Source organism: Cnephaeus nilssonii (genome assembly GCF_951640355.1).
Source record: "Cnephaeus nilssonii genome assembly, chromosome: 22".
Lineage (NCBI taxonomy): Eukaryota > Metazoa > Chordata > Mammalia > Chiroptera > Vespertilionidae > Cnephaeus > Cnephaeus nilssonii.
In genome coordinates, this window is record NC_137093.1 from 5,192,114 (window position 1) to 5,212,619 (window position 20,506).

General features: G+C 43.8%; 1 protein-coding gene across 7 annotated transcripts in view; it reads left to right on the forward strand.

Annotated features, from left to right (window-relative positions):
• The window catches only part of CIT (citron rho-interacting serine/threonine kinase), a 164,229-nt gene that overhangs the window by 105,076 nt on the left and 38,647 nt on the right, over positions 1-20,506 (forward strand). For all 7 annotated transcript variants that reach the window (XM_079763289.1, XM_079763293.1, XM_079763294.1 and 4 more), the window contains exons 21-24: positions 132-241; positions 1,273-1,447; positions 4,895-5,092; positions 12,303-12,356. In XM_079763289.1, the coding sequence (XP_079619415.1) occupies positions 132-241; positions 1,273-1,447; positions 4,895-5,092; positions 12,303-12,356 (537 nt within the window). The remainder of the gene's footprint in view (positions 1-131; positions 242-1,272; positions 1,448-4,894; positions 5,093-12,302; positions 12,357-20,506) is intronic.

Sequence of the window (20,506 nt, forward strand, 5' to 3'; positions counted from 1 at the left end):
AGTGCCTTGTTGCCTCTGGTCAGACTGCCTGCAATTTCAGATGAGACCTTTACCCTGGCACATGGCTCACATTACTCTTACGCTGGGGGAACTGCCTGTGGGTGAGGTTTCAGAGGTCCCCTGCGTTTCAGATGATCAATGCTATGGATTCCAAGATCAGATCCCTGGAACAGAGGATTGTGGAACTGTCGGAAGCCAATAAACTTGCTGCAAACAGCAGTCTTTTTACCCAGAGGAACATGTAAGTATTCAAATCCTAACTGCCTGTGTGATTACACTTTGATCTTCTCTCCTGGGCATAAACTCCATTCCCCTCTCTGATGGAGCTGGAGCAGATTTAATTACTTGTGTAGTTTGGCCCAGCCCCTCATCCCATACTTATGTAATCTTGCCCTCTCTTAAGTGGGCTCATTCTAAGAGTCTTCTCTTTTGAGCTGGGTTTTCTTAAGTGCTTCAAATTGCCGTCAGATTATAGAGTGTTTTGCTGTCTCTAATGAGGCTATTTATAGTTTGCTTTTGGAAAGCTGCAGACCTTGATCCCAGACTTGCTCCTGTGATTAGCCAGAGGTGATCTGTGTGTGCCCAATTGGGCCATCTACTTCGCTGTTATTAAGTTAGACCCTGGGGAAGAAGTTTGGGGCTTAGCAAGGACTCTTCATTGTTCCAGGAGCACTTTGATCTTTAAATTACAATCTAAAGAGTGGTTTTTTTTTTTCTTTAAATATCTCTTCAGAGCGTTTCTAAAACATTCCTATCTTAGTTTAAACCAGCTTGGTAGACTGCTCTTTGGTCTTTGAGTGATCCTGTTTTCTGATGCTTTGAGCAGGCTGGTGGAGAGGTGAGCATGGTTCACGGAGGAGAAGAAGGAATAGCATTCTTTCTCCTCATCCCTCTTTCCTCCCCAAGGTCCACCTGAAAGTGTGGTTAGGGTTCTCTTATACTCTAAGTGGGCCCCTTTCTGCCCTCCTATACATACGGAGTCAAAAAAAAAAAAAAAAAAAGATCTCTTGCACTCGCCTTGACCACACTTAATCCCCAAAGTGGGGGACTCGTCCCCATGCTCGGATCATGCTCTCACGGCCAGGTTAGAACAGAGCTAACCTGGGAATGACCCTGAGTCCAGGTCAGGTCATAGCTAACCTGGGAATGACCGTGGTCCACTTACTGTAGAAGACACATCATTCACTCTGTTTCTGTCTGTCCTTCTGCAAGGACGTGCTCACCTCTGACGAGACTGTGCTTTTGCTTGGTTCCTCTAACCACCCCCACCAGGAAGGCCCAGGAAGAGATGATTTCAGAACTCAGGCAGCAGAAGTTTTACCTGGAGACGCAGGCTGGGAAACTGGAGGCCCAGAACCGGAAGCTGGAGGAGCAGCTGGAAAAAATCAGCCACCAAGACCACAGCGATAAGAATCGTCTGCTGGAGCTGGAGACAAGGTTGAGGGAGGTGAGACAGGGTGATCGCCCCAGAGGATTTGTTGGAGGGCTCAGGCCCCAAACCAGCCAGGGATCAGGCATAAGTCAGTGCTCACATGAGAGGCATTGTGCCTGGAGAAGGGCACAGGGTCTGGGTTAGAGTCCCACCTCCACTTCTGATGAGTTTTCCAACCTTGGGCAGGCTACCTTCTCTCTGTGCATCAGTTTCTTCATCTTTAAAGCAGCCATGAAAATTGATCTCCCTCCCAGGGTCACATGGGGCTTATGTAATTGGTGCATCTTCAGAAGGAGGCAGAGTGATTCCTCCTTATCTCGATTTAGCAGAGTCACATGACCCAGCTCATGCACAGAGTTTAGCACAGCATTGGCTATCTAGCATGGCTTAATGACAGTGGCAGAGTCTCATAATGACAGTAGCAATTAAACCAACTGTTAGGTTTGTTGGATGGAAGGTGGTTCTCTTAGGAAGCTGGGAAGGACAGCCAGGTTTTGAGAAGGAAAATATAACATACTCGGTTGTAAACATGTTGAGATTGATTGAAGTGATGACGTTACATTCAGGTACTCACTTATGGTGTGTTTATTAAATGCCTGTGTGTGCCAGTTAGTAGCCTGATATAAGCTGTGACAAGACAGACCCAGGCCCTGATCTTGGGGCTGTCAGCCTAGTGGACAGGGTTACCTGGCACCTGCAGAGGCAGGGCTGCCGTTCAGCAGAGTGGTTGCAGGAAGTGGGACATTGGGCTGGGAGTGGAGACACCACGCTCAAATATTTGTGATGGAATTCTTCTAAGAACAGAGGGTGACTCTCAAGGAAAAGCCTGCTAAGCTGGCAGAGGTCTGCGGACTAAACTTTGGGGAGTACCTGTGCTTAGGCACGTCTTAGTTTGCACTGGCGTGTTGAAATGAGGCCAGCTCTCCAAAGGACAGGAGTTGTAAAGGTGTGGACCCTCCATTAGGACCACCTGGTATGTCAAAATGCAGATTCCTGGGCCGCTTCCTTCCTCAACCTGTTGGAATGGAATTGGGGTTGGAGGGGGTGCAGAGTAGAGGTTTGCATTTTTAACAGCTGCCCCAGGAAATTCTTGTTTCTGGAATTTGAGAACCATCTTTCTAGGTCATCTAAAAGCCTTAGGTGTTGGTTTAACTTTTATCATGGAGGTGATATTTTTACTCCTCGGTAAGTTTAACACCACTCCCCTCTAAATAACTCAGAGAGACTTCTTTGAGCTTGGGAACATTGGCTGGATGGCCTGCCTTTCTTTTCCACAAATGTCTCTCTTACCTCTTCTGCCCTGAGGCTGTATAGCTCATCTGGGCAATTAAAATGCCTCTGGGAAGCGTGTTGCTTTGTTCTTAAATTAATACAGCTAGTCCCCCAAGGATGGTGGTAGAAATTTAGAATGCTGCTGAGAGGCTCTCTGGGAGTTCTGGAGCTTTAAATATAACAAGGCAGGTCCACCCTCCCTGCTGCCTGCTGCCTGCTGCTATTGAGATGGGGGCAGAGGCCTCAGCCTCGGCTTGATTCCCCTTGAAGGGCCTGCGCGCCCTCCCCCGCCACTCCCCCCCCCCCCCCCCCCCCCAGCTCGCCCAGTGTGTGCAGTGTTAGCTCTTCTCTAGCAAAGTGTGTGGAGTCCTGACTGTGCAGGGCTCCTGGGTTCTCCTGTCAGTGTTCAGCATCCTGCTCACCCACCTCCGCTCGCTCCGCTGTCACCTGTTTCTCAAGGTTTTCCCAAGTGGCAGGGGAATTTCCAGGCCTGCTAGTAGAGTGCTGGCCCTTTAATAAGGCCACCAGTAAGTAGTGGAGCTACACTTCCTGGGTTCGAACCAGCCCTGCCCTTGTTTAGCTGTGTGACATTTGTCCAATTACTTGATCTCAATGCCAAAGTTTGCTAATCTGCAGAACGGAGGTCATAGTAGTGTCTCCCTCTTTGGGTTGTTATGAAGATGAAAGGAGTTAAAACAGTGCCTGGCTCCTGTGAGAACAACATTTGCTGCTATCATGTTGTTGCACCATCATTCTCATCCTCACTAGAGAGAGATCACAGCCTTGGCTTCAGCTGCCCCTGACTTCCCAACCCAGACCTTTCTCCGGTTGCTGAGCCCTCATCCCAGCAGACATTAGACATCTCCACTTGGCTGTCTCCCTGTTGCTCAAGTTCAATAGACGAAGACTGAATCTTTCTCCTCAGACTGGCTCTTCCTCTCATGTTCCTTGTGCTAGCCAATGGTTTCCCTCTGCGTAATGCACCTGCCCAGAAACACAGATTCACCTTGGACTCACCTTTGTCCTTTGTTCCCTGCCCCACCTCGAACTAACCACTAAGCTCTCTTGGTTCTCTAGGCTAAATCTTCCCTAAGTCTTTCTTCTCTTCCCCCGTATGGCCTTTGGGACTCCAGTGTCATCTTTTCTGGGAAGCCTTCTCCTGTCCTCTGGAGCTGGATCTGATGTCTCCTTTGTGTCCCCACAGCTTCCCGTGTGTAACTCATCACCCTGTGTACCTCTTGGTAGTCCCATTGGAGAGTGAGCTCTCTGAGGGCAGTGAGCGGCTGCCATTAACTTGGTAATCAGTGTCCGACAGAGTCTGGTTCTCGGGACGGCCTCGTTGGTGCTGGTTAGGACAATAGATGTGCCACAGTCTTCCTCCTCTCCATGCCTCTGGGTGCCTTGCTGCCCCTGCTTGGACTTTTTTTTCTTTTCTGAGCTGCTTGTTGGCTTCCTGTATTCTTCAGTACACAGTGCAGTTACCACCTCTGCCCTCCGCTGTGTTCCCATTACTTCCCTGCATGTCCTGACCCTTGCACATGACCACAACATATGATAATGGTTGGTTTTCATTTTTCTTCTCAAGTTGAAGGCAGATCCTGTCTTTCATCTCCATTTTCCTTTTTACACCGAGGTTACTGAGTAAATTTTTCTTATATGAATGAATGAAATGTTGAGTAGATAGATGGTTAGATGGGCAGATAGAAGGAAGAATATTCATAATGTGACATTAATACTGGTTACCTAATGGGAATAGATCAGAGCAAGAATATTTAAAATACACAGAATTCAGCCTGTTGTTCCATTTGTATTCTAATTATGAAGGTGTTCCTCTTACTAATATGATGATACTTCTATCTGCTTGCTTTTAAATGCTTTTCTAATAAGAGCACTTGTTATAATGTCCCCTGGAGGAGATTGTTGCATAGTTTTCCTTTGGAAACCTTCCTAAGCATTTGAATATTTGTAAATAAGGAATGGTTTGTGTATACATCCTCTCACATTTTCTTACTCCTGTTGGTTTTCAAGACTCATAGAAGTCAGACCTGTTTAATTTAAGTTTCCCCCTCAGTTGAGTGCAGAAGAATTTGATTCCTTGACCAAGTTTAAGATACACATTGAACAACAGCAGGTCACACCCTGGCTTCCTTTATAGGTAAGGTCAACTGAGCATTTCTCTCTGTGTCTCAGGTCAGCCTCGAGCACGAGGAGCAGAAACTGGAGCTAAAGCGCCAGCTCACAGAGCTGCAGCTCTCCCTGCAGGAGCGCGAGGCCCAGCTGACAGCCCTGCAGGCTGCCCGGGCGGCCCTGGAGAGCCAGCTCCGCCAGGCCAAGACGGAGCTGGAGGAGACGACCGCAGAAGCAGAGGAGGAGATCCAGGCGCTCACGGTAGGCCTGGGGAGCGGCCCCGCGGCGCTGACGGCCTCAGCGAGGATGAGTGTGGTGCTAGGATGTCTGCTCACTCTTAGACATTTCGAAAGAGAAAACGGCCATCTCTTGAGATGTTGAATGGGCATTAAACTGGCTTACATAGGGTTCTCCTTCATTGGAATTAGTGTTTTAGGTCATTTGGTAATATCTGAGCTTTCCTTAGCATCTGGAAAAGGTCTTCCTTTATTTATCTTCCCTTTAAAAAAAAAATAATCATCCTTATTTTTTTCTTTTATTTTTTTCAATTACAGTTGACATTCAATATTATATTCATTTCAGGCGTATTCATCTGTATTTCAGTTATATTTGGAATTTCAGTTTTAGCCAAAGTCTTTTTACTTGGATCTTCTACTTTGATTTTCAATAATCATTAAATAAATAATAATCTTAACAGTACCATATTTCTATATTTGTTTTAGTTAACCTTATTTATGTTTTGTTTTTTTTAATTTGTAGATTCTGCTTTATGTCTTATGTATGCATCTGGTATGATCTGGTATATATTTTTAAATAGTTTCATTCTTAGAGGTTATTCTCCCTTTGTTGGGTTTGGAGAGCCCATTATCTCAACCCATTGGGAACATGATCTGTCAGTGCCAGGGTCCTATGGACCAGTCTGGGACATGGGGACTTCAGGATTCTGGGGGTAACATAGTAACATATGTAGAAGGTACTTGTGATACCTAGATTGTCAAGTTCAGATACCGACTACAATCTGAATTTCCATGTCTCTATGAGAACACTTACTAAACACTGTTGATGCCACATGCCCCCAATATTTGTTTGGAAAAAAGTAGTCATGCTATCTCTTTATACTTTGCCTTGTTTCAAAATGTACTGAAAGCAATTTAGAAAGGTACAAAACAGTGAAACAGGATAAATAAGAAAGAAAAGGCAAAGAGTAAATAAGACTATAAAAGGGAAAAATGGAGGTAAGCATGAAATGAATATGTAAGAGTGAATGCAAAGAAGGCTTGTGCACTTTCTGGAGTTGGGTGAATGGGGAGGAAGACAGCCAGATAGCTCTTCTTGGCTGCTAAAGGAGACACTTAAAAATCTAACAGAATTATATTTAATGCATTGTGTGTTGATATTTTGCCCCTGTGTGAATACCCAAGCTCTGAAAGGAAGAGAACTCAGTAATTTAATCCATACTTCATGAGTCCTCACTGTGTGCCTAGGGCTGTGTCTTTAGCCTTTTCTCCCCAGGGGATTGGCCTGTAATCCCTCAAATTCTTTTACATTGGAGGAGGAAGACACATTTATTTTTCTGCTCCGTGGGAATTGGGAGGGAGGGCGGTGGCCATGCATCTTCTTCCCTTTGGAAGGAGGAGGGTATAAAATAGAGCATGTGTCACCGCTGTTTATCTGTGGGGAAATTAGTCTTTAAATCCTGCTTGCTGCTGGTTGGAATATGCTGTGTCTAATGGCTGCTGGGAGCCTAGCACAGCAGCAAGTCACGACTTAATTTAGTCAGATGAGATCACTGCCTCAGAGCATCTTCTTAGAAAAAAAGAAAAACAGCTGCCTGAGGTCTAGAAACTAGGGCTCTACCAGTCTCGCAGATGAAGATGCCATGGAAAACAGGGCTTCTTAAAAGTTCTGGCAGAAAACTGCCTTTGGTCAGACAGCTGTTTGTAAGCCCATCACGCAGGAACCCCAGCTCCATGTCAGTTTGCTTCCATTCAGTTTTGAGGCTGTGGGTTTTTCCTCTCCCCTCCTTTTGATTACGTCCTATAAACCTGGTTATGGGCCACCTGTGGTTGTTGCCTGAATCGCTTTGTTGAATTTGGTCTGAAGAATGTATTTTCCAAGAGAAAGAGAAAATGGTCAAAAATGCTGTACTCTGACGCCCTCTCTCTCATTGTTCAAGGCCCAGGTTCAGACCCAGCGTAAACATCAATCAAATTAAATCAGCCAGATCTAAAACGATCTCCCAGGAGGCTTGTCAGCTTCACAGCAGGCTGTTTTATCAATAAAAGGGAATAGTTAAATGGGCTATTATTGCTTATTTCAAAGAGGCCTCCATCTCCTCGCCTGGGAAGGAGTAGTTACCCCATTTGGCCTCCGCTTCTGGACCGAATTAGATGGATCGCCGTTAAATTGAAGGTCGGCATTGAAGGAGCTTGGCAGGGGCCACTGGGAAGCCAGTGTTGGTCTTCTGCTTTCTTTTTCCTCACTCTCACTTTACCCATCCTGTCAATTGCATTTTCATTGAAATTTACTGGTTGAGATTAAATCAAGGTAGAGACTAACAGGAGAGTCAAATTTAAGCAAAAATCCATACTTTCAAGATGCTTCCGTGCTTATTGGTGGGAGAGAGTATTTTTTGCCTGGACTTGAAATTTAAGACTCCATGTCATCCTGTCCTGTAAGGAAGAGAATCAGAGTCTGTACACTTTAGAGCACACAGATGTGTGACACGATGTCGGCGTCACCCTGAATGGTGCCGTGGGGTAGAGGCATGGTGTGAGCCCTACGTACACTTGCAAGGCCCACGAACATGTTTCGCGTCCCTTCCCTCCTGTGCTTTTATGGATTTGGCCAAGAGGCTAAAGCCAGAGACAGTAATGAGAGGAATGCTCCCAGCATTCTGTGATTATGAAATCCCAAAGTGGTCCTGTGATAAGTTAAAATCGTTAGTCAATGCACGCTCTCATTTTTTCTTCCCCACCCCCAATAAATATCAAACCCTGTATTTAATTAGTAAGCCATCAGTGTGATAGCCAAGATGTGAAATTGGGGCATGTGAGGTGACAGTCTTGCTTGGTGCCGGCCTTCACAGAGAAAGGGGTAGATGTGTGGAAGCCTGAGTGTTCTAGAATCCTGACCATGGATCCCAGAAGGTGGTCAGACATCTAAATACTGGTTTCCTTTGCTCAGCTCTGCGGATATTTTCTCTCATCAAGGCTTCGTTATAATTCTCGTTTCTTTCTTCTTCTTGTAACTTTCCTTAAAATTAATGAAGACATAAGTACTCCCCAAAGAGAGTGGCTCTCTGTTCTGCAGGCTGCAGCCTGTCCATTCTACCTTATTGCCACCTAACCCCTAGCTCAGTGGTTTTCAAAGTAGGTCTGTGGATGCCTGATGGTCCCCAAGGTCAGATTATTTTCATAGTAATACTAAGATGTCATTTGACATTTTTTATTGGGTTAACACACAGATGGTACAAAAGCAATGTTATTGTTATTTAAAAAGAAATACAAATATTTGAAAAAGATCTCAGTTTTAATTTCTAACATGATAAATATAGATAGATGTAACCCACATAAACAAAAGCTTTTTGGGGTCCTCAATAATTTTTAAGAATACCTATTCCCTGTAGTACCTAATGTCTAATTAACACTCAGTTACTTTATTGAGAGAATCCAAATACATTTTACCTTGTCTTATGTATTTCACTGTCCTTATATATACTATTATGCACGCTTTTGCTTTTTTGTATAGTTGGTTTATAACTTACTTCAAAAAAACATAAAACATGTTTCTTGACATTTTTTTTTACACAGATCAGCCCAATAATTATTAAATTTCTTATAGTATTTCTAGCAGTCACAACAGGATTGTTTCTACATTTTGGGTTTATAGTTCATAGTCAATAATAAATCAAAAGCCATGGCGATGATAATTCATTACCTTATAACCTCAAAGAGGATTGCCATTTGATGTGTCAAAATGATCCAAAGGCCTCAATGATGGAAAATTTCAAAGAAAATGAAACAGTATTAGTGATTGACATTTCAGACTGCAAGTGGGGGCAGTTAAACAAGTTTTTAATGGTGTGGTATTAGAAATTTTGCTATTAATAAGAAGGTGGAATAGATCGTCTATCCCTAAGTCTAGGCCAGGGATCACTGTTTAGGCTTTGAAGGAATTAACTCTACCCTCAGCTTCTTGTTGCTGTCTTTGAGAGATTTCACACCAAATAGTCATTTAGAGCAGGGTTAGGCAAGCTATAACCAGTGAGTCAAGTTCAGTCTGCCTCCTGTTTCCTGTCAGTAAAGTTTTATTGACACATAGCCATGCCCATTTTTTTATATATTGAGTATGGCTGCTCTTGTGTTATGAGGGCAGAGTTGAGTATTTTTGACAGTGACTGAATGGCCCTTGAAGCCAAAAACATTTACTGTCTGGTCCTTTAAAGAAAAAAATTTGCTCACTTCTGCTCTAGAGTTTATTAATCTACTAGAGGCCCGATGCACGAAGATTCGTGCAAGAATGGGCCTTCCTTCCCCTGGCTGTTGGCACCACCTTCGCTCCGGGCCAGAGCTGCCTTTCTGCTCCAACCCGGAACTGCCTTTCCACCTTCCCACGCTGCCCAGAGGCCCGGAGCGGCTGGGGTGGTGCAGAACGCCTGTGTCGTCACCATGGCGACGATGCAAGCGTCCCACCTGCCCCCGGCTGCTCAGCCCCTGCATATGCAAATTAACCCACCATCTTTGTTGGGTTAATTTGCATACTCCTTATTGGCTGGTGGGCGTCGCGAAGGTACCGTCAATTAGCATGTTGCTCTTTTAAAGATTTTTATTGATTTTTTACAGAGAGGAAGGGAGAGGGATAGAGAGCTAGAAACATCGATGAGAGAGAAACATCGACCAGCTGCCTCCTGCACACCCCCTACCGGGGATGTACCCGCAACCAATGTACATGCCCTTGACCGGAATCGATCCTGGGACCTTTCAGTCCACAGGCCGACGCTCTATCCACTGAGCCAAACTGGTTTCGGCGCCTTACTCTTCTTTTAGGAAGAGTCCTCGGTGATCATGAAATGCACTCAAGGGGGTTGGATGGTCTTTGGGGCCAGACACTCTGCTTGCTCACAGATGAGATTTCAACAGCAGTGTAGATAGCTACATTCCTACTTCGGATAAATAGTGTTCTTACACATCTATTGGTTGCCTCCTGCACCTGCCATGGATCAAACCTGAACCTAGGTACATGCCTTGACTGGGATTTGAACCCACGACCCTCCAGTCCGTGGGCCGATGCTCTAAATACTGAGAAACCGGCCAGCGCTAATTCCTTTCTTTTTTTTCTTTCTTTTTTTAATTTAAGAGGACTACTTTTGCCTTTGGGCTCTCTGAGCAAAGCAGACAATGCCATAATCCATATTAGCTCTCAAATCCAAAGGCTGTAAGGATTTGACTCTTCTTTTCCCTTGGCCCCCATGTTCATCAGCAGGTCTTATTGCATGTGCTTCCAAAAGAGATCGCAGTCCATTCACTTTTCTTTGTCCTTGCCACCATCCTCTCTTCCTTGAATGACAGTGGTTTCCCTGCTTCTTTCTACCTTTGTCCTATTTTGATCTATTCTTCCTGTGGCATCCACACAATGACAATCATATCATGTAAGTCTGCTTCTTAAAACACCATTGGCTTTCAATTAATTGCAATTTGAATGAAATCCAAACACTTTTCTGGGCCTTCAAATTCTTGGTCCCTGCCTGCCTCTCTAGCATCATCTTGAGCCACATTTTCCTTGTCTGTGCTTGAGCCAGGTGGTTTTCAAAAATAATTTGGCGACAACTCACCGAAGAATACATTTTACCTTGTATTGTAGTAGTGTATTTCACTGAATTTAAGGTACTGAAAATCGGGATCCATCTTATAATAATAGCCTATATATAATTATATAGTCATCCTATACAATAAAAGGCTAATATGCAAATCAACTGAACGGTGGAACAAGTGCACTGACTACCAGATGCCAAATGCAGGAGCTTCCCCCTGGTGGTCAGTGCACTCCTACAGGGGGAGCGTCAACTCAGCCAGAGGCCCTGAGCCAGTGCGCTCCCATGGGGAGTGGGCCTAAGCCGTCAGTTGGACATCCCTCGAGGGCTCCCGGACTGCGAGAGGGCGCAGGCCGGGCTGAGGGACTCTCCCCCCCTCCCCCCCTTCCCCAAGTGCACGAATTTTGTGCACTGGGCCTCTAGTTTATACATAAACATGTCATGGTTTAGTTGATAGCACTTTTTCTTTTTTAATATTACATAAAATTGTGATAGTCTTACAACTTGATAGCAACTTAAATTGGATGAATTATGCTATCTCAGACAAATTTTCTACAACAGGACTTACTGTTGTAGAAAAGGTACCATGTGATGTGTTTTATATTCTGTCCTGTTTGTTCCATTTCATTGGATAAAACAAACCAGAAAATCCCACTTATGCTCACCATTGGGGCACAGCTTGAAGTTGAAAAAACACTGCTGTAGCCACTCGGGTCTTTTTTTGTTCATCAATTGCACTAAACCCCTTCCTGCCTCAGGGTTTTGGCACATGCTGTTCCTTTGCCTTTTCCTGTTATTTGCATGGCTGGCTCCTCCTCACCCTGCAGGTTTCGGTTTAAATGTCACCTCTTCAGGGAAGCCTCTGTGACCACCCATCTAAGTGAGTTTCTTCCTAACCCCCTTGTTCCCTTTTTTCTGTTTCCTTTATAGCATTTGCCATGCTTTATAGTCATGCACTTACTTATGTTCTAGCTCCCCTCACCAGAATGAAGTTGTCGGCCCTACATGCTCTCTATTATCACAGTGTCTGGCATGTAGTATGCACTCAAAAAATCCTTGTCAACTGAACGAAGCAGTTCTGCCTCTCTATTTATTTCAAGATCACTGTGGGGTTTCTGAATCTCAGCAGCTTTTGATTAAAAAAAAAAAAAGTTCCTACTTTGTCGTGGCTATTGTCCTGTATGTGTGTCTGTGTTTTTGTCTTTCTTGGGAATAGGCTTGGTTGGGGAGGGTCAAGTAGCGAGAAGAGGGAAAGGTTAAGGTCGGGGAACAAGACAAATGAAGGAGAGTAAAGACTTCATCCTTTATTAGGTTTTTTTGTCCACTCATCCCTAGGCATTAATGTGAATGTTCAAATATATTTGTAAAGGGTAGGCATGTGTGGTCTAAGTAGTTCATTGTTGTATGTCAACTGTAATTGAAAAATAAATTAAAATTTAAAAAACAGTTAATTGTTATTAACGCAGCATCATGTGTTCCTGTAACTTTTGTTTCTGATGTTGGGGGTGACTTAATTAATCCTTTGAAAAACAGATGCCGAGGCTGCTGCATCAGCATTCTTGGCTTTCTAGGCAAATGCTGTTCTCTTTATTTGACCCGTAGTGTGTACAATTGTATTCCTCCCTATGGAAAATTTATAATCAACTTCTTACCTTTTAGGCACATAGAGATGAAATCCAGCGCAAATTTGATGCCCTTCGTAACAGCTGTACTGTGAGTATTAACCAAAGATGATTAAAATAGTGTAACATTAAATCCAAGAAGAAAAAGAGAGCATCTCTTTGTGATACCAGTGACTAATTTTTGATACAAACTCTCAGCTTGACGCAGTTAATGCTGTCAAACCAATTTGGCATTTCTGAGCCCCAGATAATTTCAGTTTCTCGGGTGTCTGCCTGTTTTTAAACATTTAAAACCATTCTTCATGCTGGAGGGAGGATAGCTGGAGTGGTCCAAATGATTCTCACTGCACAACCACTAATAGGTTTCAGTAGCTGCAACAAAAGTCCCAAGCAGCTGCCCCTCCTTCTCCAGTGTGGAAGCTTCCCAGGCTAGCGCAGGCCGGAGATTGTGTAGGGGCAGTTATGTGTGCGAAGTCTTCTGTAACCTGCTGCCTCTGCAGAGGAAACATCTAGAAATTTTAACTTCCTAATAGGTAAAATCTGGCTTCCTTCCATGAAAATTTAAAATCTAGGACTCTTTGGAAGATGTTATTTATATTGAGAAAAATAAATCCTATGCACAGATAAGCATCATTCATAGATTATGTAATAGGGTCGGGTCAATGGAAATGCAAAGTCTATTTTTGCTGAAAAGGAAGGCCTGAAATAGGCCTCTTTTAGAAGAGAGGGATGTTATCTTTACCCTTGGTTGCACTGCCTTTCTTTTTGGTCTTTTCATTGCTTTATTACCTCCTAGTCAGTCCTAGATGAGCTTGTCTCCATTTGCATTATTCGCATCTGTGAATTTCCAGAATGCGCACCCCCTCCTCGCCCTCATATGTGTTTTATTTTCTTGTAATGAACTCTTTCTTTCCTCCTTACCAATAGTGGGGCATTAAACCCTGATTCTTTCCCCCTTAGTTTAGGTATAAAATGCATACAGTAAAGAATATAAAGTGTATAAAAGTTTTACATGTATAGACAATCTACGTAGCCACAACATAGATTAAGATACAGAGCATTTTCAGCCCCCAGAAGGCTCCCTCATATTCTCATCAGCATCCTTTTCCCCAAGAGTAACCGCTATTCTGATCTCTGATACCATAGATCAGTTTTGCCTATTTCTTGAACTCCATTTAAATGAAGGTCTTTTGAGTTTAGCATTTTTTTTTTTTTTACTTAAGTTGTCTCTGTGGTTCATCCATGTTGTATCTGTCAAAAAGCTGTTATTTTTCATTACAGTGTGGTGTTCCCAGTATATGACCAGAGCTGAAGTTAGTTTATCCATTCTCCTGCGGATGGATATTTGTATTGTTTTTGCTATGAGTAAAGCTGTTAGAGAACATTCCTGTACATGTCCTTTGGTGGCTATAAGCACTTATTTCTGATGAGCACATACCCAAGAGCGGAATAGCTAGGTCACACGATGTGCTACTAGTTTGACTCCAGTAGGCACCTGGCAGATAGATTTTGGTTATTTCCTGGTGCTGAAGGCTGGACCAGGGTGGGCCCACCTTAGAAATGTCTGTTGATTTCCTCCATTCTTCCTCCCTTCCTCGAAGAATAGAAGCATTCTGGGCCTGTCCTCTTTTTTAGTTTCTTTTTGTCTTGGTTTCTTATTTACACAAGAGTTATTTGCTTATATTACATACATGCTCATAAATGATCACCGAATAAAATATAGATCTTTTTATGGCTGTGGTATTTTTAGATTACTATATTTTTCTAAAATAAACTTGGATATATTTTCAGTGTATATATCAGAAATCCTTCATCTGCAGGTTTCCTTTCTTCATTTTTAGTCTTTTGGCATAAAAATTAAAATAAAATTTTTAATACTTTTATTGAGGTGTATATAACTGGCACACAATCCCCTGATGAATTTTCAAGTGTGTGTACACCTATGAAACCAGCACAACACTCAAAATCATGAACATATCCATCATCCTCAGACGTTCCCTTGTGCTCCTTTGTCATCCACTCTCCCCCACATTTTTAAAATTGGAAATTTAATAGAATATGGCGATATGTAGAATGAATTTGGTTACTTTCTTAACTTATGTAACTTTCAGACTCTCTTTATTCCTCAGATTTGCTTTTTTTCTGCAACACTGACCTGTAATCCTTCCTTTCCTTACCCCCGGCATTCCGTAGAGAAGCTCTGGGGGCCTCACAGGTGGAAGGAGGGGCCCCGCCCACAGCAGTGGCCGCTGAGGGTCCACACCGGCTCTCCGGTGTTAGGCAGACCAGGCTCCAGTTCTGAATTGGCCTCTTGGGAGCCTATGTGGTGTTATCTCCCAAGTCTCTATTTCTTTACCTATAAAATGGAGCTAACACTCTCCTTGATTCCAATACATCATGGATTGTAAGATATAATTTATTTAATAACTGCTCTTTGGAGCCTGGGCGAGAGAAGAAAGATAGCTGCTTAGTTCCAATATATATCCAAATTACAGAAACCGTAAAACTTAGGGAACACTGAGTCATAGAATCAGGAATTTGGTAACAGTACCTACCCATGAGGTTCCTACAAGAATTAATTAGATGATGCACCCAAGTGTTTACATAGGGCCTGGTCCATAGAAAGTGCTAAATTGTTGGTTACTATCATTATTTTATTACTAGAGGCCCGGTGCATGAATTCATGCACCAGTGGGGTTCCTCGGCCTGGCCTGTGGGATCGGGCCATAAATGGCTCTCCAACATCCCCCGAGAAGTCCCAGATTGTGAGAGGGTGCAGGCCAGGCTGTGGGACCCCACCAGTGCACCATCGGGGCCAGGGAGGGATGCAGGAGGTTGGCCAGCTGGGGAGGGACCATGGGAGGGATCCAGGGTGTGTCCAGCCTGCCTCGCTCAGTCCCGAATGGCCAGATCCCAGCAGCAAGCTAACCTACTGGTCAGAGCCTCGGAGAGCCAGTGCACGTCATAACGATCTTAGCATATCATTGAGCGGCCTTAGCATATCATTAGCATATTACACTTTGATTGGTTGAATGGACGACCAGATGACTGGACACTTAGCATATTAGGCTTTTATTATATAGGATATTGGACTTCTGACATAAAAGTAAACCCTTTGTTTAGAAAAGGGTTCTGCTCCTTAGAAAAGTTTGAAAGCCACTCCTTATGGAACAATATTTGGCAACAATAGTCAATCTCAGTTATTCTTTCGCAAGTTCAAAGGCTGCTTTCAAGGTACCTCAGTAAATGTTCCTTTCTCGTTGGTGCGGTTCGAGATCGTCCACTAGAAGTGTCTTTATTACTGTTGGGAATTCCTAAATCAATTGATAGAAGCTCCCAGTTAGCAGCTTTTAAAAAGCCCATGAACAGTAAGATTTTCAAGCTCTGACCACTTCTATATTTCGAAGAGATTTAAAAAAAGGATTTGATTCAAAATATAGATCTTTGAATCCTACCTAAGTCTGTTTTGTAGGGGAGTTGGTGGGCAAACATACGACACAGTTTTAATTATGAATCAATCTGTCAGCTATAAGATTAAAAATAAATAATATGCAAATAGCTGCCTTCAAGAGAAAAACAGGCATTAAAATAGGACTTCAGGCCTGTATCTTTGTAGCCTGGTGCTCACTACCTTACTGGTGTCTTCACCTCTCACATGCTACGGACATTTACTGGGTAACGTTCCCCTTGGGGCCCCTCGCTAGGTGGGAGATCTCTGTTACCATCTGTTTCTTAGAACCAAGAGTTTTGCATGAAAGCCTTGAAAAGCAACAGATAATCCCAAATAGAGATTTTTTTTTTTTTCCAAACAGCATTTTTTATATCCTGTTTTCTCTTAGAGCTGCACCAAGATATCTTATCTGCAAGAACAGTAGACAAGAAAGCTATGGTAGCCCCTGTCTCCCTCGTCTTTTTTGCCATTAAGATGGAATCAGGCTTTTAGTTTATCTTTTTTATCTTCTGTCTTTGGAGATGAAAGATTAACAGACTCTAATATAGTAAACAGATCATTTGCCTTTGGTGTGGAAAGAATAACCAAAGGCCACAAAGTAGACCCAATAATTCTCCTTGTGTATTACCTGGTTCAAAATCACCTATTATTATAAAAGTCTATTATTATACTTTTTTTTTTAAAACCATGGAGACCATTAATTTACTGCTTTGTCTCAAGTCAGTTCAATATCTGCAAACTCAAGTGTGTGTGTGTGTGTGTGTGTGTGTGTGTGTGTGTGTGTGTAACACTTAATACCACAACTCCAGCAACTGGAAACAGAGTCACAAGCTACACATGTTCTAGCTTGGGTAGAAAGAATATGTAAAAAGTCTGAATGAGTTAAAATGCTTGAATGAGTGCTTGGGTGCTTCACACAAACACAACCTCCACTACTTATCCATTGGCAACATAGAGGCAGTGACAGGATCTAGAACCAGCAATCATAAACTGTGTAAATAGGAATCAAAGACATGACCCCTCCCCCAAAAACAAACAAACAAAACAACAAAGGACAACAGGGAAATAGAAGGACGCTTCCTCCAGTGGCCCGTTTCAGTTGAAGTGAGAGTAACAATCTTGGCACGTCATTGACATTTTTCCAGTTTTTCTTCTTAAGCAACTTGTAATTTAATTTTGGGAGAAAGAGAAGAGGTGGCAGAAATTGATTCATAGCAGATTGCATTTTCTTTTCATAAATTTCAAATGAAGTGGGTATCCAAAGGCTTAAATATGTCTTCAGATGGCAAGGAAACTGTTTTGTGTATATTCTTACATGAACAAATTTTCTGTAGTTCCTGCTCCCCAAGATGCACTATTACAATCTTTACAATGAAGCATCATCTTGGTCGTTAATTTTTATCCCTTGTATTTTTTTTTTTAAGGAAATATTTTTATTGGTTTCAGAGAGGAAAGGAGAGGGAGAGAGAGCTAGAAACATCAATGATGAGAGATAATCATTGATCGGCTGCCTCCTGCATGCCCCCTGCATGTCCCCTACTGGGGACCAAGCCCGCAACCCTGGCATGTGCCCTTGACTGGAATTGAACCTGGACCTTTCAGTCCACAGGCCGACGCTCTATCCACTGAGCCAAACCAGCTAGGGCTATCCCTTGTATTTTTATATGGTACATTAAGGTGGAATAGTAGGCAAGGAAATTCAAAACATTAAAACAATAGAAGCAGAAGGGTAGTGAAGATAGTATTTATCTCCATGTCACAGATGGAGAAACCAGCCCATAAAGTCCAATGTTGCTTATTTCGGGTTCCTGAATTCATTTTAATGCTTAGCTTCTGGGCCAGTTTGCCTCAATTCTGTTTTCCTTTGGGAAAGAGGTGGAAGGAAGCATCATATAGTTAAACTGGCCTAGTGCACAGTGCGCGAAACTCGTGTACGGGTAGGGTCCCTAGGCCTGCCCGGCGATCAGGACTGATCAGGTTCCCTACCTCCCTGCCTCCTCCTTCCCTCGCTTCCTCAATGACCCCACCGCTGCCACTGGTTGCCCCCCACTTTCCGCACCACCCCCTGGTGGTCAGCACAAGTCATAGCGAGCAATCAAACTCCCAGTCTCCTGGTTGAACTCCCAAGGGGACACTTTGAATATTAACCTTTTATATATATAGACTATAGGCCCAATGCACAAAAATTCATGCAAGAGGAGGCCTTCCTTCCCCCAGCTGCCAGCACCGGCTTCCCTCTGGCACCCAGGACCCAGGCTTCCCTCCTCCGGCTACCAGCAGGCACCCGGGACCCAGGATACTTCCCTCTTCCGGCCGCCCGCAGGCACCCGGGACCCAGGCTGGCTTCCCTCTGGCCCTGGCTTAGTCAGGAAGGACGTCCAGAATGACATCTGGTCTAATTAGCATATTACCCTTTTATTATTATAGATGGGGATATTTTCAGTCTGTTATGAAAATGATCTTAAGGAGTGGGGTTTGCTACCTATTGGAAAGAGACCAGTTGAACTATTAAGCATTGTTTATTCATTTATCTACTAGGAGCCCAGTGCACGAAGATTCATGCATGGGGGTGGGGTGGGGAGGGGGAGGGTGTCCCTCAGCCCGATCTGCACCCTCTCCAATCTGGGAGCCCTCAGGGGAGCCCTCTTCAATCCTGGAGTTTCTGTCTGTCTTTGCAATCATATGAGTGAATTGTCTGAGACCCCAACCCAGTTTGGTTTGGTGCTCACAGAATAATAGAGGTCTATTTTTTTTCTTTGCTCCATTGGTGGAGATTTCCTAGAAGTTGCAGGATATCTTCCCTTTAATTTTTCCTCGACACTCTGACTTCACTTATGTCTCTCACCTTTGCTTTCCCTCCATCCCCCACCCGCAACAGTAACTTGCTTCAGGCTCACTTTGCTCTAGTGTCTAGGACATCCCGCAATGCGTCTGCCATCAGAACTATGATTCCCAGCATTCCTGGTGCTCCCCGCGCTCTGGGCTTCTGCTTCCGGTCCAGGGGCTGCCACCAGAACTATGATTCCCAGAATTCCTGGTGCTCCCCGTGTTCTTGGTTTTCGCTTCGGGTCCAGGGGCTGCACAAACCAAAAGGACTGCGAATTCCAGCCACCCGCAGCCCGGGCTGACAGGATCGGACACTCCAGTGGTGTTCCCAGGACCCCGGCCGCTCAGTGCCGGTGTGTGCGCGCGCTGGCCACAGGCTCAAAGCAGGCGGGGTCCCGGGGACGCCTGCCATGTCACCCCGACTATGCGGAGGGCAGGTGGGCGTCCCACGCCGCCCCCGGCCACTCAGCGCCTGCTTGCGTAGACCCTGAGCAGCCGGGGGACATCCCGCCCTCCCCCTGGCCGCTCGGCGCCTGCACACGTGCACGCTGCCCACAGGCCCGCCATCTTTGTTGGGTTAATTTGCATACTCACTCTTGATTGGCTGTGGGCATCACGGAGGTATGGTCAGTTTACATATTTGTCTATTTGTATAGATGGTTTGAGGAGCTTTAACCATGTCACAGAGAGGGTGATACAGGGATCCCTATGAGGCATAGCTGCCTGCTAGGAATGGCAAGCATGCAGTGTTTTCCTATCCCCACCCTCCCATGAAGAAGGAGTCTCAGCTAAGAACCCGACCAGATAACCTTTATTCCCCCTTTTGTAGCTGACAGTGTACTTCAAACCAGTACGTTAGGAATTAATGTGGCTTCTGATATTAAAATTAAAATTTCTAGACCACTTACTACATTAAAAATCCATCAGCTCGGTTAACAAAATGAAAAGCTGTGCTTTCTGAGCCGCATTGAACAAATGTACTTATTGATGCTCTTTATTTCCATGTGCCCGGGAAGATATTTTTTAAACGCTAATCAGAGGTGGTTAAAATAGGGAATTAGTCATGGAAACAGTGTTAACATTTCATAAAGTAACTCTACTCTTGGTTTGAAAATTGGAAACAATTAATAAGCATAGGCTTAAAGGCATTTCCTTTTAATTTACATCTTTTTGTTACATAAAATTTAATTTGCTGCCTGTGCACCTCATTCCAACTATTATAAGAAAATTGGCCTTAAAGTTCTCAAGTATTGTGTGTTAAAGCGGTCTGCAAGTGCCGATACTGAGCCTCAGCAAAGAATAGGAAAGCTAAAAGCAGTGAAGTTGAAGTCATTCTGCCATTGAGCGGGGAAATAATTTAGCCAAACCCGATTAAATCTCTTTTCATAAAATGACAATTTCATATACACGCCATCCCATTTTTCCGATAGTGAACTGTATAATAAAAACCATTAAAGTGATGCCATACATAGTACAATACTGTATTTTTAGGATTACTCAGAGCTTCCCTGAAGATATTTTTTTCCTTTGTTGCATGTAATTAAATATGTTGCCTGAGATATTATTAAAATAACTCTAGTGTCCTTCACTCAGTCTTCCTCGATAAGAACTTTATTTTGCTTTCTAAGACTATCTCCAGGTATAACTATAGTTTCTATAGAAGGTGTTGTGGGCATTTTAGCTTAATTTGCTGGTTGTGAGACCAGTCTTCATGCCTCTTTCCTCAATTTGCATTTTCCACATTATATTTTTGTCCATGAACTTTATCTCATTTAAAGGGGCCCCTTCTGAATGGCCTTCACTTTTGGTGGATTTGCTTTTGCCACGTTTTCCAGATGAACCCCGAGATGGACTTTCTTCTTTCTAGCACAGCGAGTGCCTTAGTGCCCAGTAGGCGGGCGCAGGAGCTTGGGGCCCACTCTGGGAGTTGGAGAGACAAACTCAGGAGCTGTTCATTGATCGCT